This window comes from Syngnathus typhle, linkage group LG3 (genome assembly GCF_033458585.1).
Source record: "Syngnathus typhle isolate RoL2023-S1 ecotype Sweden linkage group LG3, RoL_Styp_1.0, whole genome shotgun sequence".
Classification (NCBI taxonomy): domain Eukaryota; kingdom Metazoa; phylum Chordata; class Actinopteri; order Syngnathiformes; family Syngnathidae; genus Syngnathus; species Syngnathus typhle.
The window spans coordinates 15,631,994-15,656,572 of NC_083740.1; the positions used below are offsets into that span (position 1 = coordinate 15,631,994).

Genomic DNA, 24,579 nt, shown 5'->3' on the forward strand with positions numbered 1-24,579 from the left:
TAGCAGAAAGATGCTAATTCGCGATTGTGCTAACACGTGAAAACGGACCTCTAAAAGAATGTAAACGAATGATTGGAGCAATACTACATTGTCCTAAAGGTTAGACACGTGATCGTTCATGTCTCTTGTTAGGAGACCCACTTACGTCGTCAATGACTGCTGTACCACTGTATATATGTATGTACACAAACGTGAAACAGGAAGTGGTATCGCCTGAAAACGGCCTTCAAAATAAAGCACCCCACCTCAAATCAAAGCACGGCTTAATAACATAAATAACATGGAGAATTCTTTACACATACTGTAAATATGTTTTTAGAACAGATTTTATTATAAAAAAATATAACAAGGTACAAGTGTAGATACTGTAAATATGTTTTTTAGAACTATTCCATTATTATAACAATTTGTCTATAACAAGGTACAATACTGTAAATATGTTTTTAAAACTCTTATTATAATTTTTTTTTTATAAACCTGCGATTGGCTGACAACCAGTTCAGGGTGTCCCCCGCCTACTGCCCGATGACAGCTGGGATAGGCTCCAGCACGCCCGCGACCCCCGTGGGGATAAAGCGGTACAGAAGATGGATGGATGAATGGATGGATGGTAAAAGTCTACGCACTGCAATTGTGTGGGCACTCCCTGCCTTCTGCTGGCGTGTAGGCAACTTCCGTGCCATAATTCCTCAATTTAGAATTTTTTTTTTAAGGGCGGTTCGGTCCCTGTATCACCGATGCCAGAGTTTGGTCTGCATTTCCGGCAGTAAGTCGGATTCGTTCCCAGTGAGGGTTGGACTCCGCCAAGGCTGCCCTTTGTCATCGATTCTGTTCATAATTTTTATGGACAGAATTTCTAGGCGCAGCCGGGGCGTTGAGGGTGTCCGGTTTGGGAACCTCAGCATCGCGTCTCTGCTTTTTGCAGACGACGTGGTGCTGTTGGCTTCTTCAGGCCATGATCTCCAGCTCGCACTGGAGCGGTTCGCAGCTAAGTGTGAAGCGGTCGAGATGAGGGTCAGCACCTCCAAATCAGAGTCCATGGTCCTCGATCGGAAAAGGGTGGAATGCCCTCTCCAGATCGAGGATGACATCCTGCCCCAGGTGGAGGAGTTTAAGTATCTTGGGGTCTTGTTCACGAGTGAGGGGAGGATGGAGCGCGAGATCGACAGGCGGATCGGTGCAGCGTCGGCAGTAATGGGGACTCTGTACCGGTCCGTCGTGGTAAAGAGAGACCTGAGCCAAAAGGCAAAGCTCTCAATTTACCGGCCGATTTACGCTCCTACCCTCACCTATGGTCACGAGCTATGGGTCGTGACCGAAAGAACGACATCCCGGATACAAGCGGCCGAAATGAGTTTTCTCCGCAGGATGTCCGGGCTCTCCCTTAGAGATAGGGTGAGAAGTTCGGTCATCCGGGAGAGACTCGGACTAGAGTCGCTACTCCTCCACGTTGAGAGGAGCCAGATGAGGTGGCTCAGGCATCTCATCAGGATGCCTCCTGGACGCCTCCCTGGGGAGGTGTTCCGGGCATTTCCTACCGGTAGGAGACCCCGGGGACGACCCAGGACGCGCTGGAGAGACTATGTCTCTCAGTTGGCCTGGGAACGCCTTGGGATCCCCCGGGATGAGCTAGATGAAGTGGCTGGGGAGAGGAAAGTCTGGGAGACCCTCCTGAAGCTGCTGCCCCCGCGACCCGACCCCGGATAACCGGAAGAAGATGGATGATTTTTTTTTAATTTGGAAAAAAAATCCGGATTGTAGTGAAACCGCTATAAACGGACCGTAATGTAGCGAGGGATTACTGTATTGCCAAAACTCCCAAAAATATTGGAAAAGCTTTTTAACAGTAGAGTGGATGGATTTTTGGAAAAACATAACTTATTTGCAGAGAACAAATACGGCTTTAGGGTTAACAGATCAACAGCACAGGCATTAATGGAATCAATCGAGGACATCACAGACAACAAAAGACATGCAATAGTATTCATCGACCTCAAAAAACCTTTTGACACAATCAATCTTAACATACTATTCAATAAACTAGAAAAATATGGGATAAGGGGATTAGTATTAGACTGGATAAAGGATTATCTAAGAGAACGGCAATTAAAGATGGCGGCGCCCCAGTTGGCTGCGGCTGCTACTGCTCTCACCGCGATTTCACAAATTTCACGTAATATGCCGCCTAGGGCACTACTTACAACTCAAAGTTTAGGTTGTCCATCCAGTAGGTTAGTTTATGATCGCCAGCGCCTGCTGGAGGTAGGGTCATCAGGTGTTTTAGATGGACTCGTAGACGCAACTACCTTTGCCGGAATGCTCCGGGCCCTAGCCTCGGAAGCTCATGATGCAGCGGGCTCGCCGGGCAGCACACGCCGGAGAAGGAGTAAGCGGAGGAGGTGCGGCGGAAGCGCGGCTGTCGAGGTGGGCTGACGGCTAAGCTGAAGGCTAACCCCTACAAACCGCCGCTTCCATCCATCTTCCTCTCCAACGTCCGCTCACTGGATAATAAAATGGCCCATCTACAACTAGAACTCTCTTCAAAGAGGGAGGTTAGAGACTGCTGCTCTTTCATCCTGACGGAGACGTGGCTGAACTCATCGATTCCGGACTCCACCGTTAGCCTGGAGGGGCTAGCTACATTCCGCGCCGACAGTAACAGCGACCTAAGCGGTAAATCCAGAGGAGGAGGGCTGTGTGTCTACGTCAACAACAGCTGTTGCAAAAATGCTAGATCTGTCGCCAGCTTCTGCTCTTCGGACATCGAGCTTTTGACTGTCAACTGCAGACCCTTCTACCTGCCCAGGGAGTTTACTGTTGTTAGCATCACGGCCGTGTATGTCCCTCCCAGCGCTAATACGAAAGAGGCCATGAGCGTTCTCTATCGAACAATCAGTGAGCTGCAATCCACGCACACAGATGGTGTTTTCATCATTGCTGGGGACTTGCTAACATGAAAACTATTCTCCCTCATTTCTACCAACACGTGGATTTTCCAACTCGGGGAGAGAACACTCTGGACTTGGTTTATTCGAATATAAAAGATGCATTCAGAGCAGACCCACGTAAGGCCCCAGGCCCTGATAGCATACCTGGGCGGGTGTTAAAGGAATGTGCAGGTCAGCTGGCTGGTGTCATCACAGACATTTTCAACATCTCGCTGGGCCAAGCCACGGTGCCTGTATGCTTCAAGGCTGCCTCCATCATTCCGGTGCCAAAGAAACCTCAAATCACCTCATTCAATGACTACAGACCGGTGGCACTGACTCCCATCATGATGAAGTGCTTCGAAAGGCTGGTCAAGGACCACATCGTCTCCAGACTCCCCCCGACATTCGACCCGTTACAGTTTGCCGACCGTGAGTCGCTCTACTGAGGATGCCATCTCCTCCGCTCTTCATCTGAGCCTGGCTCACCTGGAGGAGAGGAACACCCACGTGCGGTTGCTGTTCCTGGACTTCAGTTCAGCGTTTAACATCATCATTCCACAGCATCTGGTGGGAAAACTGGAACGCCTGGGCTTCGGCACCCCCCTTCGGAACTGGCTGCTAGACTTCCTCACCAACAGACCTCAGTCAGTCCGGGTCGGACAGAACACCTCAGATGTCATCACCCTCAGCACAGGCTCCCCTCAGGGCTGCGTCCTGAGCCCCCTGCTGTTCACCCTGATGACACACGACTGCGTCCCCAGGTTCACCACCAATCACATCGTGAAGTTTGCAGACGACACAACGGTGGTGGGCCTCGTCAGCGATGACGACGACCTAGACTACAGAGAGGAGGTGGAGCAGTTGGTTGTCTGGTGCAGAGACAATGGCCTGATCCTGAATGTGAAGAAGACGAAGGAGATCATCGTCGACTTCAGGAAGAACCGGCCTCACCACGCTCCACTGATCATCAACAGCTCAGGTGTGGAGGTGGTCAGCAGCACTAAATTCCTGGGGATCCACATCGCAGACGACCTCACCTGGACTGGGAACACCACGACACTGGTCAAGAGGGCGCAGAAGCGTTTGTACTTCCTGCGGAGGATGAGGAGAGCCCACCTGCCCCCACCCATCATTAGGACATTCTACCGAAGCACCATAGAGAGCATTCTGACAAGCAGTCTCTCGGTGTGGTGTGGGGGTTGCAGCGCCTCCGATTGGAAGAACGTAAGGAGAGTGGTGAGGACAGCAGAGAGGATCATCGGGGCTCCTCTTCCCTCCATTCAGGACTTGTCATCCCAGCGCTGCGTGTCCCGAGCCCGAAATATCATTAGTGACCCATCACACCCCCACCAAGGACTGTTCTCCCTGCTACCCTCTGGGAAGAGGTTTCGCAGCATCCGCTGCAGGTCTACCAGGTTCTGCAATAGTTTTCTCCCTACTGTCGTCAGACTGTTGAACAGTCAACCGAGCATTCCCCTGCGCACTTTGTAGATACTGTTTTTGTTTCCTTCATTGCTGCACTTTATATTTATCTTATTTATCTTATCTTATTTCATATTTATATAGAAATGTCACTTTTTATCCAGCCGAGATGTCATTCTTTTGTTGAGAGCCGTATGCAACGTCATTTCGTTTTGTGTGCACTGAGTGTTTACAAAATTACAATAAAATCTGTCTAAGTCTAAGTCTAAGTGTGTATAGTTGGGTAATCACTGCTCTGGATATTTGGACATAGCTTGTGGTGTCCCACAAGGGTCAGTATTAGGCCCTAAAGTGTTTATTTTGTACATAAATATGTGCAAAGTATCTAGAGAACTAAAACTCATCAATTTTGCAGATGACACCAGTATCTTTTGTTCAGGTAATAACATCCAACAAGTGGAATCGGTGTTAAATGAGGAAATTAAAAAAATAAAAAGATAGTTTGAATGGAACAAATTATCATTAAATGTATGTAAGACCAAGTTTGTTATTTGGCAAAGGCACAGCGAACATAAAGGTACGAATAGAAAAAGATGGGACTTAAATTGAAAGGGTGCAGGTAAACCAATTTCTTGGGGTTATAATAGATGGCAGGGTGAGTTGGAAGTCACACATCAGCCACGTACAATCCAAAATATCAAGTAAAATTGCTATCATATACAAAGCAAACGAACTACTTGATTATCATTCACTTCAGACACGTTATTGTTCACTTGTCTTGCCATATTTGCATTACTGTGCTGAGGTTTGGGGAAATACTTACAAAACTTCACTACAGGCACTTATCATCCTGCAGAAAAGAGCAATAAGGACTATTTATAAAGTCAACTACTTGAACACACAAATCCACTTTTCATACAATCCAAACTATTGAAATTCACTAACATAGTATCTTATCAAACAGCAATCATCATATATAGGGCAAAAGCAAAACAACTACCAGAAAATATCCAAAACTTATTTTGGAATCGGGAGAGAGGTTATACGTTAAGGGGGAATCACAACTTCAAAATCTTAAACATAAGAACAACCTTAAAAAGTTTCTGTATAACTATAACCGGGGTCAAACTATGGAACAGTCTATGGAACTCAAGCAAAGTCCAAATATCCACCAGTTTTAAAAAAAATTACTAAACTTTGTTGTCTCGTCACCGTGGGGTAGAGAAAAACGTAATTTCGGTCTCTTTGTGTGTTGTGACATGTGGAGAGATTGACAATAAAGCTGACTTTGACTTTGACTTTGACTTTGACTTTGTTTAGCGGGTACAAGGACTAAAAAATGGCAAATGGCTACACACAACCAAAATGGAAAATAAGTCTGTCTACTTGTGTTCTTTTGTAGATTTATACGTTGAATCATTAGTTTAATGGATAAAGTGAGAAAGGTGCAGGAATCTAAAAAGCAATGTGTCCTCCTACTCCTTTTCGACCATTCTTTGTTGTTGTTTATTTTCAGTTTGTTGGTTTATCGTTTTGTTTGTTGCATGGACTTTGATATGGCACATTAAAGTGTTAATTGTTTTCCATTTCCCAAGAAGAAGATGGATGTTCTTTTGGATGTTTTGTGATCAAATCTTTCATAACGAGAATGATTTGAGTGAATTGATTTTACAATTTTTATCCCCCCTCCCCACCATCGGTCACTTTGCTAGGGACAAAAGGAGCCTTCAGAACTGAAATTTCTTCTCAATTATTCATTCAAATCAATTACCTCAAATCATTCTCGTTATGAAAGATTTGATCACAAAACGTTTCCGTCTGTACGACTGGTCTTTGAATGCACCCCGCTTCAATGGCAGAACGCGGATGAATTTAAAGACATCAAATGAGAATAATCCTTTATAAAAATTAAAATTGACTGACGCAAACGTGAGTTCTTCATGTTTTTATTGAAAACAACAGTGCTGACGGCGTACGACATCGGTTTTTCGCTATAATTCGGTAGAATTCGACGTAGTCCACCCTCACCCAAAGTTAAGGTTTCATGGGAATATTATTGTCATAATTGTCTGGACCATATATGATAATTGTTTAATGGTAGTTATTGGTAGATCTTGAAGATGTCAAGTTATAGGTGCATAAGACTATGTTGGTCGCATTCATGCATATAGCACGTTCATTGTAAGAGGGGAAGAGATGTTGTGTATTTTGGGCTAACTCAAATTCCGTAGTAGAAAACCCCCGGAAGTGGGATGGGCGCATTCTGTGTTGTTGTGGTACGCCCTGTGAACGCACTGTGAGTAAGGAATAAAGCAGTTATCATTCACGTCGTTGTCCGACCTATTCTTGCTATCTAAGAACCTGGAAAATAGTAAGGATATAACATATATCACGGGTCATTACGACGAGTTTGGTGGAGTTTTTACTGCTTCTTCCAACTCCTACCGCGCTGACTGTAACCTGACACTCTCTGGGTGCGTCTTGCCTCTTTTCTTTATTGTCGGACTCGGTGGACTCGGTCAAAATCAGCACAGAGTCCGAGTCCCCGAGTCCGAACCGAGTCCACAGCCCTGGATAGCACTGTTACGGCATCTCATTTTGATTTTGGTAATATTGTTGTTTAGTGCATAAGAATGAACAAACTAACATTTTGCCATATGGGGTTTAGATGAAGTCATTGATTTTTCATGAAAACCTAAGATTGCTTGTTCTGTTCTTGTTCTGTATTATCTTATGTTCACATAGGGAGACACATGATGTCTGACACTCCAAAAGTCACTGAAAAGAAGAGTGAGGATAAGCCAAGAACAGAAACTCTCATGGCCACAGACAAAACTGTCCATTTTGATCCGAGCATACCAGTTGGTAAGACGTCTTTTGAAATGTATGAACATTGAATGACTGAATCAAAAAGTTGTACTGTAACTATGTTTTTTTGTATTTTTACAAACATTGGATGATACACAGTATACACATCATGAGAAAATTGTATTGGGTAATTTGTTATATGTGTGTTGTGTCAAAAAGGTGCTTTTAACTGATTTGTTTATACTGAAATGTTTTTTTGTTGTGCAGTCTTTTTAAGTGGTTAATATTTGATAACATAATTGATTAAATTCCTCTCCCCAATTATATTGTAATTTAAAGATTTAGGACAGGGGTAGCCAACCAGTCAGAGACTAAGAGCCACATTTTTTACTGTCATCGCAAAGAGCCACATCTTACACATGAGCACACATGAACACCCCCCCCCCCACACACACACACACACACATTTGTGTGACATTATTATGTCACGCACCAACATGATAATGACAAATTGACTCCTACAGTACTAAAACCACAGACCAAAGACCACATTTTCAACAATGAACATTGTGTGTATTGTCTCACACAGACAAACTCTCAGTTCAACAAATTCCACAGACAAAAACAATGAGTTTTTTCACTTATTATGTGTGGCGGGACAGACCATTCGTTTTACTTTGTCGTTTTCAGGAGACAAGATTTCAATAACATCACTGAGGCATTTTTTAACGAACTCCACTTCATTGTGTGGCTTTTTAGCCCGTGCAATGTTCCAAGCCAGTTGAAACACTGCAAGTGTGACAGTCTCTGAGTGCTTCGTAATTTTTTGGAAAAGCTGTACCTACTTTTCTGCCTGACTTTTCAAAGTGTCCAAACTTGTGCTTGCGAAATTCAGTCCCTTTTGCAAAGTCTTTATCGATATTGGCATGAAGTGAGCTGAAGTGGCGCTGACCATTTGAAGCTTTTAAATGCGCTAATGACGTCCGACATATCAAGGCAGAATGGCTTGCCATAGCGTTCAACAAAAAACAACTTTAAATCTGTTAAAAACGTCCTGTGTTCATCGTCATATATTCGTTTAGCTGTGCATTTTTTCCTTGCCATTTTGGCCAGGTTGACCACCCCTGGGTTAGCGCCTTGTCAGCTTTTCTGGACCTAATGGGCCCCCGTAGTCACAGTCGCCATTCATTAAAAACCCAGCAAAACCAATCGCTCTGCCCTGTGTTCATCGTCATATATTCGTTTAGCTGTGCATTTTTTCCTTGCCATTTGGAGAGCGAAATTGACACTCCTCAAATGGGTTTGTCCCTCCTCCTTTGCGGGATTTCACTTCACGCGCATGCGCGTTTGACCAAAATACCATATTTAACTCAAGCGAAGCAAATACGCACGAAAAATAAACACAAATGTTGATATGAACGTAAAAAAGCTGCATGAAACGCGCCAAAGAGCCGCATGCGGCTCGCGAGCCGCGGGTTGGCCCCCCTGATTTAGTAAATACAAGATTCTGTCAGTGAGAATATGCACTTCCAATTTGCATGAATTTGTATCATTTACATAAACTGGCATTGGTGTCAGGTGTTGACTGAAGTGGAATTTTATTTTTATGGAGTCAGGGATATCTGCACTTATGTTGTGGAGAGGTTCATAAATCAAAAAGAAAAACGTTTTCCCGGTCTGACAAGTAGCAGGTTTTTGATTTAGCATGCAACAGGTTTTGTTGACTACCCTTTGGTAATTGTCCTATTGCATGCGGGGTTCAAGATTTTAATGACTCTCTCTCTCTCTCCCTCTCCCTCTCTCTCTCCCTCCCTCTCTCTCTCTCTCTCTCTCTCTCTCTCTCTCTCTCTCTCTGTGTCTCTCTCTCTCTCTGTGTCTCTCTCTCTCCGTCTCTCCGTCTCTCACTCTCTCTCTCTCTCTCTCTCTGTGTCTCTCTCTCCGTCTCTCAGGTATGGAATTCTTGGTTCCTAAAACAGGCTTCTTCTGCAAAGCGTGTAACCGTTTTTTCAGTGGAAGTAAAGACACACAGATCACCCATTGCAAAAGCTTCAAGCACTTTGAAAACGTGCAAGTATGAAAGAACATTTATTACTTTCTAAATGTATGTATCTATTTATGTATCTGTATGTACTGTATATGTGTGTGTGTACAATACACTCTATGCACGATTATTAGGCAAGTGTATATTTTAACCATATGATAGTTTTTACTCATATTTTCCAACTCCATGCTGTATAAGCTTGAAAGGTTACTCCATGCAAGTATATGAAGTGATCAGCCATAAAATGCCCAAAAAAGTTAAAAAAAAACATATATAAATCGCTCCGGAGTATAAGTCGCATTTTGGGGGGCAATTTATTGGACAAAATCCATCACCAAGAACAGTCATGAACGAGCAACAACAGGCTAAACGATAGGTATGCTAACGTGACATAAACACAAACGAAGAGCTGAGAACGGCCCTGACGTAACATTCAGAGTTATTTAAAAAAACTATTACATAAATAACACGTTTATAAAACCATCTGTGTCACTCCAATTCATTAAATCCATCGATCGTCCTTTGTCAACAATGGGTGCGCGCCGCTGACGGCGCTTGCACTTAAATATTCCACAGGCCCATATAACGATATATAAATTAGAAATCAAATAACTATTATATAAGCAATAATATTATCAAACCATCTGTGCACTCTAAATCATTAAATCCATCGATCAAATTCCTCGTCCTTTGTCAACAACGCCGCACGTGAGCCCTGACGTCAGCCTCGTCGTTATTCCACAGATCTAGTATATAACTATATTGTAGCCTTAACAAAGTACAAGGAAAGACGTGGGTTTGGTAAACGGCTCTTTATTTAACAAAACAAACTTCCAGGCGTGTGGCGGCGTGGACTTCCAGCCATGGAGGTTGTTAGGGTGGTGCTCACTCAAACGTATTTTGCAAGAACCACACTGGAGACAAGTTGGTCGTTTTAGACACCTGCAGGTGGAGAGTTCATTCGTCGCTGTGCTTACAGCGATGGTCGAGTGAGATCCGACTCAGGCCTCATCAGGTGCATATTTATTGAGAGAAACAGAGTGGGGTTGAAAGTGGGGGTGTGGGTGGACAGGATGGGGTGAAGCCCCTGGCCTGCTGATTAAAACATAGCAGGGGGTCTTTTACGACGTTGTGTAAACAAAGCAACTTTGATTGCTTCCTCTGCTAGTCAATCAGTTGAAAAGATCTTAGCACTTTGTTCTACTACTTTTAAGGCAAGACAAGCTAGGTAAATTGTTACAGGTTACATTCCAACATAATCATACGATGAAGATATTCTGTAAACCCTAACAGAGGTGGAAGAGAGATCCATAGAATAGGACCGGGCATGCGTAAAAGCCATGACCGAGCCCCATCCACCGTCCCCGGACAGCCACCCGGCCGAGCGCCGGCCCCCGACTTCAATCCACGGAGGTGAAAGAGAGCTCCGAAGAGTAGGACCGGGCGTGGGTAAAAGCCATGATAGTTTTTCAAACCTTCTGTGTCACTCCAAATCCTTCAAACTCTTCGTCCGCCATGTCACTTAGAAACAAAGCCGCTAATGATGCCGGTAGTACGTGGGGCCCTTCGTCATCTTCGTCATCCCGTAATCAATCTTTTCTTTTATGTAAACAACCGCCACGCCGCCTCGCGCTGCTGACGTCACTTGAAATTCAAATTACAGTAATCCCTTGCTACATCGTGGTTCGTTTATCGCCGTTTCACTTTTTTTGGGGGGGGGGGGAATTTTTGAAAAAAAACACAAGTTGCTCCTTATTATAAGTCGCCCCCTACCCAAACTATGAAAAAAAACGTGACTTATAGTACGAAAATTACGGTAAAGGTGGCAAAAAATGCTGAGAAAAGCTCATCAAACACCTATTTGGAACATCCCACATGTGATCAGGCTAATTGGGAAGAGGTGGGTACCATGATTGGGTATAAAAGGAGCCTCCCGAAACATGCTCAGTCATTCACAAGCAAGTATGGGGCGAGGTTCACCACTTTGTCCACAACTGCGCGAGAAAATAGATTAACAGTTTAAGAACAACATTTCTCAAAGCAAAATTGAAAGGAATTCAGGGATTTCAACATCTACGGTCCATAATGTCATCAAAAGGTTCAGAGAATCTGGTGAAATCACTGCACGTAAGCGCCACGGCCGGAAACCAAGACTGAATGAGTGTGACCTTCGATCTCTCAGACGGCCCTGCCTTAAAAAACGACATGAGTGTATAAAGGATATCACCAAATGGGCTCAGGAAAACTTCAGAAAACCACTGTCAGTAAATACAGTTTGTCACTACCAGGGCTGTGGACTCGGTCGGATTTTTGCACCGAGTCCGAGTCCGGCCTCTTGACCCCGAGTCAGAGTTCGGCTGTCCATTGTTTCTGTTAATTCATGTGACTGCTTAGTCTTTATTCAAGGCTAATTTAGATCAAAATCTAAATAATTACAACAGTTTTGTGATGGCTTTTTGGTTTATTAAACATATAAACAAAATACAATAAACATATACTTTCAAGTTTCAATTCAACGACTTGAGTTTGTTCTTAGGAACAAAATCGCCTCAACCAAGTCAGCCTTCATTGCGCCGCGCTGATCAGACATGATGAACCTGAGCCCGGAAAACAGGCGCTCTACGCTGACTTGGCTGATTGGCATTGCTGTTAGTGTCCGAGTCGCTGCCTTGAGGCCGGACGGATAACGATCAGCTGTAACAAATGGGCTCTCTTTCATTCGACCAAGTGCCAACATTGCCCCAATGTCTTCATCTATGTCGGTTGGCGAGGTGGCGGCCGACAAACGCTGGCGGCGCTCAATGCTGTCAAGTTCTTTTTCAAACTCATCCTCCTCCGTCGATGTGGAGCAATCAACCTCGGCCTCCATCGACGGCTCTTCCAGGTGCTGGTGGGTACGAGACCGGATTCGCCTCACAACGGCACGGAGGCCATTCTTGGCGCGCTCCATCTGCTCTTCGCTGAGGAGAATGCGGTAACGCGCATCGACGAAGACGGCTGCCAGAAAAAAATCATTGTCGAAGAGCTTGTCCTCTCGTTGCTCCATTGAATTGGCGATCGGTGAAGCCAGAGGGGGCTGCTTGCGCAACGCTGCCTTCAAGGCCGACCACTCCTTGAGAAAGCTGCCGAGGTTGATTGAGGCCGACTGGAGCTTGACCGTGACATCGTATGGCATCTTGAGGATCGTGGCCAAGGTCTCAAGCTTCTTCTATTCTGACTCGTCCTGGACATGCTCTCGTAGATGAAGGAGCTGTTTTGTCATGAGGTAGGTGCTTCCCCAACGGGTGGGCACATCGACGACAGGGAGAACACCTCCTCGACGACGGAGGACAGCAAGCATTCTCTTCACCACCCGTCGACTTTATCCTGTAGTTTCATGACATGCTCCACCTTCAATCCGTCACGAATTGCCAGTTGCAGCGTGTGAATAGCACAGCGCATGTGATGAATCATTCGAAAATTGGCATCCTGAATCTCAGCGAACTTCTCAAGCTGGACCTCGTCGTCCAGATTGACGCCCCCCTCGTCCTCATCCATTTCGTTTTCATCATCAGCATCTTCGTCGTCCTCATTGATGAGCCGCACGGCTTTGCTCATGGTCGCTGCGTTATCGACGACGATGGAGAGGACATGCAGGTCAAAATCCTTGACGGCGTTGAGGACATTCTTGACCGCCTCACTGTCATGCCCCCCGTCGGTGTCCTTGATGGCAAGAGTCTTGATTTTAATCTCCCCGTCGCCGAAGTACTGGACGTTGATGCCCATGTAGTTCCGCATGAGCCTGGTGGCGGCGTCTGCCTTGATGAATACGCATTCCTGGCTCAGCTCCGACATGATTTCGTCTTTCAACCTGTCGGCCTCAGCCACCACCATGTGGCGGATCTGATCACTGTTTAGGTTGACAGAGAGCTGATTAGCAGCGGGCCCTAGCAGTGTCCGCATAGCCGCATAGACTGCTGGAATGTGACGAGCGAGAGGCCATCATGAACAATCAGAGAAATGACCGCCTTTTGAAACTCCTCACGGTCCACCATGTATTGGATCGTCTTGCGCGTCACTTTCGCTGTCACAAACCTGAGAAAAAAATAAAATCATTAGTGAAATGGCCAAAGTGATAATGTATCTGAGTATCTGCAATTTTCGTTTTGAGTTTTGATCGATACATTTTTCATCATTTGTAAAAATGTAAAAAAACATTTTAGACTATACTTACTTCATCATCGATGTCTGAGCCATCTGCGATGAAAAGCGGCAATTCAAGTTATCTGATCTCACTCGCGGACGAGTCAGCCAACAATGGGAGACGAACAGCTGGTTGAGTGCTAATTTACACCACACTGCATTCTTTAGCTAATCAGCGTTGCTACAGACACAATCTCCCCTCCCTTTGGTGTAGCAACGCCTGTGTAACCGTAGCAGAGCTGTGGACAGTATTCCTACGCGCATTCTCAGCAGCATGATGAAAATAAAATTTAACGTATTTTTTTTATTGTCGGACTCGGTGGACTCAAAATCTGCACCGAGTCAGAGTCCGGCAAAAATGACCGAGTCCGACTGAGTCCGAGTCCCCAAGTCCGAGTCCACAGCCCTGGTCACTACATTAGTAAGTGCGGGTTAAAACTCTACCATGCAAAGCAAAAGCCGTTTATGAACAACATCCAGAAACACCGCCGGGTTGTCTGGGCCCGAGCTCATGTAAAATGGACTGATGCACAATGGAAAAGTGTTTTGTGGTCTGATGAGTCCAATTTCCAAACTGTTTTTGGAAATACTGGACATGGTGTCCTCCGGACCAAAGAGAAAGCGGACCGTCGGGACTGTTATCAACGCAAAGTTCAAAAGCCAGCATCTGTGATGGTATGGGGGTGCATTAGTTCCCATGGCATGGGTTACTTACATTTCTGTGAAGGCAACGTAAATGCTGAAAAGTACATAGAGATTTTGGAGCAACATATGCTGCCATCCAAGCGACGTCTTTTTCATGGACGCCGCTGCTTTTGTCAGCAAGATAATGCCAAGCCACATTCTGCACGTGTTACAACAGCGTGGCTTTGAAGTAAAAGATTCCAGGTTCTCCCCTGGCCCGCTTGCAGTCCAGACCTGTCTCCCATTGAAAATGTGTGGCGCATTATGAAGCGTAAAATACGACAGGGAAGACCCCGGACTGTTGAACAACTGAAGCGGTTCATCAAGCAAAAATGGGAAAGAATTGCACATGAGAAGCTAAGAGAATTAGTCTCCTCTCTTCCAAAACTTTTGAGTGTTATTAAAAGGAAAGGTGATGTAACGAAGTGGTAAACATGCCCTTTCCCAACTTCTACTGCACGTGTTGCAGCCATGAAATTCTAAGTTAAATAATATTTGAAAAATAAAGTTTATGAGTTTGAGCATTAAATAAGTTGTCTTTGTAGTGTATTCAATTGAATATAGGTTGAAAAGGATTTTCAAATCATTGTATTTTGTTTTTATTTACATTTTACACAATTTCCCAACTTCAACCGAATCCAGTTTGTATTAAGGAAAAACATGCAAATGAACTGCCAAAGATTTGAGAAAACTGAAACATTAAGAACAGGAATCCATTATCCTTCAGTACTACCATATTCTGGAACTTCAATCTACCTGGCGTGCCCAGAAATACCAGGTGTTTAGTGCTCAGAGACATGGCCAAGGTATGGAAAGGTAACACCACTGAACAAGGCATACACATTGAAACCTCAAGAATAGGTCAGGAAATATCATTAGACAGATTTGACAAAGATCTTTTGGACTGATGAGATGAGAATGACACTTGATGGATCAGGTTAGACCATGGCTATATCAGTAATGGCTCCGCTTCAAATAGGACACCAGCAAGGTGGAGGCAGAGTACTGGTATGGGCTGGTATTATTAAAAATGAGATGCTAGGACCTATTAAAACAAAAATGAATCAAAATTGGCGGTTGGTGGCGCACTGGTTAGCACGTCCGCCTCACAGTTAGGAGGGTGCCGGTTCGATTCCACCTCCGACCCTCCCTGTGTGAAGTTTGCATGTTCTCCCCAAGCTTGCGTGGGTTTCCTCCGGGCACTCCGGTTTCCTCCCACATCCCCAAAACATGCTTGACAGGCCGATTGAGCACTCTAAATTGCCCCTAGGTGTGAGTGCGAGTGCGGATGGTTGTTCGTCTCTGTGTGCCCTGCGATTGGCTGGCAACCGGTTCAGGGTGTCCCCCCGCCTACTGCCCGATGACCGCTGGGATAGGCTCCAGCACGCCCGCGACCCCCGTGGGGACAAAGCGGTACAGAAAATGGATGGATGGATGGATGGATGAATCAAAATTAATACACTGTCAGTTTTTAAAAGACACTTTCTTCAACCAGTGGCACAGTAAAAAGTTTCAAGTAGACCATGATTTTTATGCCTGCATAGAATACTCAACTTCTTTTCCTTTCGGCTTTTCATCTCAGGGGTGCCACAGGGAACCAATTGTTTCCATCTCACCCTATCCTGTGAATCTTCCTCTCTCACCCCAACTAACTTCATGTCCTCTTTCACTCCATCCATATTTCTCCTCTTTGGTCTTCCTCTTGACCTGCCTGGTGGTTCCATCCTCAGCAGCCTTCTACCAATATATTTACTATCCCTCCTCTGTACATGTCCAAACCATCTCAGTCTGGCCTCTCTGGCTTTATCTCCAAAACACCTAACATGCGCTGTCCCTCTGATGCACTTGCTCCTGTTCCTATCCAACCGCGTCACTTCCAAAGAGAACCTCAGCATCTTTATCTCTGCCACCTCCAGCTCTGCCTCCTGTCTTTTCCCCCAGTGCCACTGTCTCTAAACCATTCCACATAGCTGGTCTCACATTGTACAACTTTCCCATCATTTTTGCCGATACTCTTTTATCACGCATCACCCCTGTCACTTTTCTCCACACATTCCACCCTGCTTTGATGCGCTTCTTCACCTCTTTTCCACACTCACCGTTGCTCTGGACTGTTGACTCTTAAGTACTTCTGTATCTCTACTCCCTGTAGCCTGTGGGACAATACTCAATTGCATGCATCAAAGTACTCCACTGACATGGCCAAGGTAAGAAAAGCTGAAACCCGACCACCACTAAACAAGAGACACAAGTTGAAACGCCAAGACTGGGCCAAGAAATATCCAAATGTTTTATGGACGGATGAGAAGAGAGTGACTCTTGACAGACCTGATGGGTAGGCCCGTTGCTGGATCAGTGTCGGGCTCAGAACTCCATTTCGACTCAGACACCAGCAAGGTGGAGGTGGAGTACTGGTATGGGCTGGTATTAAGGATGAGCTAGTTGGACCTTATCGGGTTGAAGATGGACTCCAACTCAACTCCCAAACTTACTGCCAGTTTTTAAAAGACAATTTCTCCAATTAGTGGTACAGGAAATATTCTGCATATTTCAAGTAGATAATGATTTTCATGGAGCACAATGCTCCAGCGCATGCATCGAAATACTCCACTGCATGGCTAACCAATAAAGGCCTTGGAGATAAAAGGATGATGACATGGCCCCCTTCCTCACCTGACCTAAACCTTAATGAGAACTTGCGGGCCCTTCTCAAATGGAAGATTTACAGTAGAGGAATACAGTCCACCTCTCTGAACCGTGTCTGGGAGGCTGTGGTTGCTGCAGCACGGAAAGTTGATTGTCAGCAGATGAAGAAACTAACAGAATCCATGAATGGAAGCCTTGTGGCTGTTTTTGAAAAGAATTTGATTATTTTTTCCCCTTTATTTTTTTTTTTTAATGTCAGTTCGTAAATTTTGAGTTTTATTCTCACTTAAACAGATGAAAATAAACAAGTGATGTGGGAAACATGGTTGTTTTTCATTTAGTCGCATCATACTTCTGTACACTAATAGTATCCCAATAATTGTGCACACACAAATTTTCTCCTTAAAAAGCCCAAACCTCAGTTTTACTTTATGAATTAATCAAATTGAAGTTAATTAACATTTTGGATTGACTGCGGTCACTGTAGTTGTTCAAACATAAAATTAATCCTCAAAAATACAACTTCCTAATAATTGTGCACACGGTGTAGAGTAAAGGAAAATTACTTTTTGGTAATGTTGCTTGATTATGTTGCCAAAAATGTCTATGTGCACATGAAAGTTTAGCAAATATATGACATTATTTTATACTACATGTAACATTGTAAGTCTCAGGAATTAAACCACAGGTAAGTCAACCGCATCAAAATGATAAGGGTTCTCATGTTCACTGACGAGTTGATTTGGATAAAAAATAAAATAAAAAATCAGGGGCTACATCGGTATTCATGATGAGCACTGTGTACATAAAGCCATGAGCCATTTGGGAGCTTAAGATCAGGGGATGCTTTGAGAATAATTGTCAATTTTTGTCTATGTGAAGCCCTTTGAGACTGCTTGTGATTTAGGGCTATACAAATAAACTTGACTTGACTTGAAACTTGACACGATGACTATCTAATTCAATTGTTTTGTTCATTCTTTTGCAGAAATACTTGGTGACAAAAAGAACAAAAGGTCAATTGTATTGAGAGCTGCTTGAATGACATGTCATTCTTTTAATTTGAGTTCATTTTTCTTTGTTGTCTTGGGAAACAAAGGCACTCAAAAATGCTTAACCCCCAGTCCACAGCTTCTGTAAATGTTTAATGTTTCACTCAACAGATAACAGATGTCAACGCATCATGTGACTTTCAGAAGATTAACCCGTTTTGAATGGACAAATGATTTAAAATGTATTATTACAAAACAAATTGGCGGGGGTAAATTAAGATAAATGATTTCAGGAAAACATTGTTGCCAAAACAGCAGTTGCTTTGGTAATGGTGTGCTCTGCTTTTACTCCTTTGCAGAACATATGGTCTGGGTATGAAGGAAAATGATTGCCTTAATGGAATTCCGAACTCCTCTATACCTGCATGATTTGTGTTCATTTATGTTTCTGTGAAGTTGAGTTGTCTAGTTGATTGTAATTTGAAATAGATATAAGTAGACTTGTTCGATTTATTGTTTCTTTGTACTGTCTTGGTTTGACTGAAATGCACACTGATTCCTGATCAAGGAACAGAGTGTAACTAACATTAAGAGGCAAGAAATAACACATGCAAAATGAACTATCATTTTTTCAGCTTTTTCAATATATTGTACTAATGTACCTTGCAACCAATTGTACTGTGCATTAAAGAAACTTTAGTGAACAGTTTGTTGGTCTTGGGTTTATTGCACTAGTTCAGGTTCATTTGTTAAATTTTTTGAACAGTTGTATTTTTTGCTATTATCATTCTCACTTATTTTTTCAAGATTTCCAACCATCCATCCTCTTCCGCTTATCCGGGATCCGGACGCGGGGGCAGCAGCTTTAGAAGGGACGCCCAGATATCCCTCTCCCCAGCCACTTCGTCCAGCTCATTCTGGGGAATCCCAAGGCGTTCCCAGGCCAGCTGAGAGACATAGTCTCTCCAGCGCGTCCTGGGCTTTCCATAGGTTCTCCTGCCGGTGGGACATACCCGGCACACCTTCCCAGGGAGGCGTTCAGGAGGCATCCTGATAAGATGCCCGAGCCACATCATCTAGTCAAGTCAAGTTTATTTGTATAGCCCTAAATTACAAGCAGTCTCAAAGGGGTTCACATAGACAAAAATTGACAATTATTCTTAAAGCATCCCCTGATCTTAAGCTCCCAATAGGGCAAGGAAAAACTAAAAAAAAAACTGCCAGGGGAAAATGAAACCTTGAGAAGGGACCACAGATGGAAGGATCCCTCTTTCAGGATCACCAGGTTGAAATGGATGCAGAGAGGGCACAAATAATACATAATATGAAAATCAATGAAAAAAAGTGGATGTCCAAGTCAGACCGAAGGGCTGCCAGAGGAGCCCTCAATTGTCCTGGCAGTGTCTTCGAGGAGGTTGAGCTGCACTTCCCCCATCCTGAATTGGCCCACGAGAATCCAGATAGCCGCTGTCAGCTTGCATGCCACCTAACCACCTCCCCGGCCAGGGAGGGGGGTGGGGGGAGAGGGAGAGAAATCAAACTCCAGCCGAATTGGCCACTACAGGTTAATTAAAGGCCATATCATAGAAATGTGTCTTAAATGTTTCTACTGAGGTAGCAGTTCTAATATCCATTGGTAGGGCATTCCAAAGCTCTGGAGCCCGAATAGAAAATGCTCTAGACCCTGCAGACATTTTCTTGGCCCTCGGTGTCGCTAAGAGACTAGCGTTTTGCGAACAAAGGTTACGAGACGGAACATAACAACGAGATATGAAGGCGCTAAGGCATGCAGTGATTTATAGGTTAATAGAAGAACCTTGAAGTCACATCTTAAATGGACCGGGAGCCAATGTAAGTTGGCTAATATTGGGGTAATGCGATCAAATTTTCTTGTCGGTGAGCGGAGCCTTGCAGCAGCATGTTCTACTAACTGTAGACTTTTAATGCGGGATTTAGGAAGACCAGAGAATAATACATTACAGTAGTCCAAGCGAGACGTGACGAACGTATGAATAATAGTTTCCGCATCATCGGTCGAGAGGATTGGACGAATCTTTGCAATATTACGAAGGTGAAAAAATACAATTCTGGTTATATTGTTAATGTGGTTTTGAAAGGAGAGCGTTTGGTCAAATATTACCCCGAGATTAGTTACAGTATCGCTCTGAGTGATAGTGGTTTCCTTAAATAAGTGTTGATAACGAGTTGGACCAATTATCAACATCTCAGTTTTATCTGGGTTAAGACGAATGAAGTTGAGAGACATCCATTGCTTGATCTCCGCAAAGCACGCCTCAAGATTACAACAATCCCGCGGATCTGTCATCGATAACGGCATATATAATTGGGTGTCATCCGCGTAGCATTGAAAACTAATATTATATTTACGTATTATGTCCCCAAACGGAATCATATAAATATTAAATAGAATTGGTCCGAGTACCGATCCCTGTGGGACACCACACGTAACATTATAGAGCTCAGAGGACGTATTGCCATGGACCACTCGGTGCGTCCTGTCTGATAGATAGGAATGGAACCAGCCTAGTGCTGACCCTGAAATACCAACACAACTTTTAAGACGCCCTAATAAAATATCGAAGTCTACAGTGTCGAAGGCAGCACTAAGATCGAGTAGTAACAGTACAGATGAAATGTTTGAATCCATAGCTATGAGGAGATCGTTAGTCACTTTAGCAAGTGGTGTCTCAGTGGAATGATTAGCTCTAAAACCAGACTGAAAAGAGTCATATCGATTATTGGCAACCATGTAATCAATAAGCTGCTGAGCTACTACTTTTTAAAGAAGTTTTGCTATCAATGGGAGGTTTGAAACTGGCCTATAATTACTGAGACAGTCCGGGTCAAGATTTGGTCGCTTAAGTAACGGTTTAATGATAGCGGTTTTAAAGGCTGTTGGCACTATCCCAGAGGAGACAGACAGATTGATTATATTTAAGAAGGATGGTCCTAAAATTTGAAATAATTCTTTAAGTAGTTTGGCTGGAAGAGGGTTGAGTAAACATGTTTGTTCAGCCGCACTAACCAATTGTGTAAGCCTTTCAAGGGACACGCTTTTAAAATTTGAGAGGGTTATTTCATGATCATCAGCGCTGGTAAACGGCGGTCTCGACTGAGCGATTGGAATGGTATTCTTGATCTCGTCCCTAATGGATTCAATCTTTTGAGCAAAAAATTTCATGAACTCGTCAGCTGAGTGGAAGGAACTATCGAGGGTCGGCTGGCGTAGAGTCAGCTTTGACACTGTATCAAATATGTGTTTAGGATTGTTTTTATTGAGATTAATAACTTGCGAAAAATAACACATTTTTGCTAAAATAAGCGCATCTTTATATTTCAGGAGGCTATCCTGCCATGCCTGATGGAAAACCTCAAGTTTGGTTAAACGCCACCTGCGCTCATGGTTTCTACATAATTGCTTAAGCTCTCTTGTCTTTGACAGGGAACTAAAATTTCAAATTTTATTGAGTAATGATCAGACAGAACAGTAGTGTATGGCAGTACTGCTATATTTGAAGTTGCAAGTCCTCGGGATAATCCCAGATCTAAGGTATTTCCATTCTTATGCGTTGCTGCCTGTACCTCTTGCGTAAAATCAAACGTATCAGTTAAAGTCTGAAATGCTGACGTAAGTGGCTCTGACGGTAAATTCATGTGGATGTTGAAATCGCCCATGATAATTATATTATCCGCATTGGTTACTAGATCAGCCACGAATTCTGAAAATTCATCCAAGAAGCCAGAGTAAGCTTTGGGTGGACGGTAAATAACAGCAAGATAAAATGACGGTAAAGCGGTGGATCGGACAGTGAGAACTTCAAATGTTTTAAATACGTTCATCGAACGAGGCCTAAATCTAAGATCGTGATTTGAGATGAGGGCGTCACCCCCACCCTTTTTTCGAGGACGCGCCACATACAAGCTCATAAAATTTGGAGACGAGCCCTCGTTAAGCGGCAGCAGTTCATTAGGTTTTAACCAGGTCTCGCAGAGACCAAAAACGTTTAGATTATGTTCCGTGATCATTAACGGGAACTGCTTTCGTATGAAGCGATCTAATATTCATAAAACCGAGTTTAAATGTGATCGGTCAATCAGGGTGCGTATCTATCGAAGGATTTGTAAACGAGATGCTAGTAAGATTGTGTTCTCTGGGCCTGACATCTCCTCTCAAATGTTTGTTAGCGCGGTGGGACAATACGACCGTGGGAATTTGATAGTAAATATTTGTTACACATGTAAAATTGTCTGAAACAGGCACCGTTTCATCAGCAAAACCGGTCGGGGTGGAGTGATTGAATTTGTCTACTACCCCAGTAGAAAGTGTGTTTATGTGTACTGTAGCACTATTCAAACTGTCACGCTCTAGTCTACACGAGGAGCTATGTGCATGCTGGAAGTCTAGCCTAGCGCTAGTTAACTTTAGCTTAACAGACTCCAAACCCATCCTGACAGGCTGTCTAATCACCTGTGCCCCGGCCTGCTCTAAAGTGACCTGTCATGAGTGGCTCAAGCAGGAATCTATATTCCTAGAAAGAGTGAAGGCGCCTTCACGGTTAGGGTGAAGGCCGTCCTTCCTCAGCAGGTTGGGGCGGCCCCAGAAGGAGGGCCAGTTATCTATAAAATACAGTCCCTGTTTTTTACTGAACCCAGCCATCCATCGAGACAAATACTCGATGCTGACTCATCTTTCTGGCGAGATCACAAGTCCTCGCTATGTTTTTCTTTGTGATCTCTGATTGTCTCATCCTAACATCATTGGAGCCGACGTGTATCACTATGTCCGAGTAGCTAGTGTTGTTGGAACTACGCTGTTGACTAGACCTATTGTGAGTCAGCTCCCTAAAATTAGCTTCTATGTCGGGTGCTCTGCCCCCAGGAATACACATTACCGTGGCTGGATTTTTAAGCGTGATATTTCGGGTAGTGGAGTCACCTATGACCAAAATGTGAGGGCCAGTAGACCGAGATGACTTTGGACGGGTGCAGTTGGTGCACAAAGCCATACAAACCTCTTGATCCGCAGCCATACTTTGTGTCCGATGATCGACGGTAGACAAACGGCCACGAAGCCTCCGCTCTCTCAGGCACTCCGGCTTATGGGAGCTTTGGCTTTCATTCGTCCTCTCATCTGGCTCCTCTCAACATGAAGGAGCAGCGGCTCTACTCCGAGTCCCTCCCAGATGACTGAGCTTCTCACCCTATCTCTGAGGGAGAGTCTGGACACCCTGCGGAGGAAAATCATTTCGGCCGCTTGTATCCGGGATCTTGTTCTTTCGGTCACGACCCATAGCTTGTGACCATAGGTGAGGGTAGGAGCGTAGATCGACCGGTTAATTGAGAGCTTTGCCTTTTGGCTCAGCTCTCTCTTCACCATGATGGACCAGTACAGAGGACGCATCACGGCCGACGCTGCACCGATCCGCCTATCGATCTCACGCTCCATCCTGCCCTTGCTCGTGAATATGACCCCAAGATACTTGAACTCCTTCACTTGGGGCAGGATCTCATCCCCGATCCGGAGAGGGCATTCCACCCTTTTCCGACTAAGGACCGTGGTCTCAGCTTTACACTCGGCTGCAAACTGCTCCAGTGAGAGCTGGAGATCACGGCTTGAAGAAGCCAATAGCACCACGTCATATTCAAAAATCAGAGACGCAATGCTGAGGTCCCCAAACCGGACACCCTCAATGCCTCGGCTGCGCCTTAAAATTCTGTCCATAAAATTTATGAACAGAATCGGTGACAAATAGCAGTTGGACTCAGCAACCCTCACTGGGAACGAATTCGACTTACTGCCGGAAATTCGGACCAAACTCTGGCATCGATGATATAGGGACCGAACCGCCCTTATTACCGTTTTTTTCCATGTATAATGCGCCCCCATGTATAATACGCACCCTAAAAATGGCATGTTGATGCTGGAAAAAAGCCTGTACCCATGTATAATACGCACCCAAATTTTGACTCCTACTTAAGTCCGTGAACGTAAAATTATTTCAGAAAAAAGATAATCTTTGGGAACAACCGGATGTTATTCTGCCGGTCAGTATCACTGCGCATGCGCTAGCATACTCAATAGCGAAGAAATGTTTCGGATTTGTGTAGGGTACATTGTGACAGCAAACGAGCAGGTGATCTAGCAAGCGTCTGATACAAGAGCATTGTGTTCGTATGGAGAGTGTTTGAAGTGAACAGCAGAGAAGAAAGTGCATCTGTAATGGCGGTCTCCGTATGATATCCGGATTTAAAAAATTTTTTTTTATTTTTTTTGTTCCCATGTATAATGTGCACCACAGATTTTAGGACAATAAATTAGTTAAATCTTGCGCATTATACATGGAAAAAAACGGTAGTTGGTTCGGCACCCCGTACTCCCGAAGCACCCTCCACAGAACTTCCCGAGGGACACGGTCGAACGCCTTCTCCAAGTCCACAAAACACATGTTGACTGATCTCATGCACCCTTGAGGATCCTGCCGAGGGTGTAGACCTGGTCCACTGTTCTACGGTCGACCTCCCGACGGACCCTGAATAGATCTTACCAGGGAGAATAAGAAGTGTGATTCGTCTGTAGTTTGCAACACACACTCGGTCCCCCTTCTTAAAAAGGGGGACTGCCACCCCAGTCTGTCAATCCATTGGCACCCTCCCCGATGTCCACGCAATGTTGTAGAGGCGTGTCAGCCAGGACAGCCCCACAACATCCAGAGCCTTTAAGAACTCTGGGCGAATCTCATCCACCCCCAGGGCCTTGCCCCCAAGGATTTTTTTAACTACCTCAGTGACTTTGACCCCAGAAATTGGAGAGTTTGCCTCAGAGCCTCCAGGCCCTGCTTCCACATTGGAAGGC

General features: G+C 44.5%; 1 protein-coding gene across 1 annotated transcript in view; it reads left to right on the forward strand.

The window, feature by feature from the left end:
• The window catches only part of LOC133151474 (RNA-binding protein 20-like), a 51,351-nt gene extending 32,937 nt beyond the window's left edge, over positions 1 to 18,414 (forward strand). The window contains exons 11-13 of the mRNA XM_061274546.1: positions 7,098 to 7,217; positions 9,110 to 9,231; positions 17,702 to 18,414. Of these exons, the coding sequence (XP_061130530.1) occupies positions 7,098 to 7,217; positions 9,110 to 9,231; positions 17,702 to 17,743 (284 nt within the window). The 3' untranslated portion in view covers positions 17,744 to 18,414. The remainder of the gene's footprint in view (positions 1 to 7,097; positions 7,218 to 9,109; positions 9,232 to 17,701) is intronic.
• Positions 18,415 to 24,579: the final 6,165 nt, after the last annotated feature.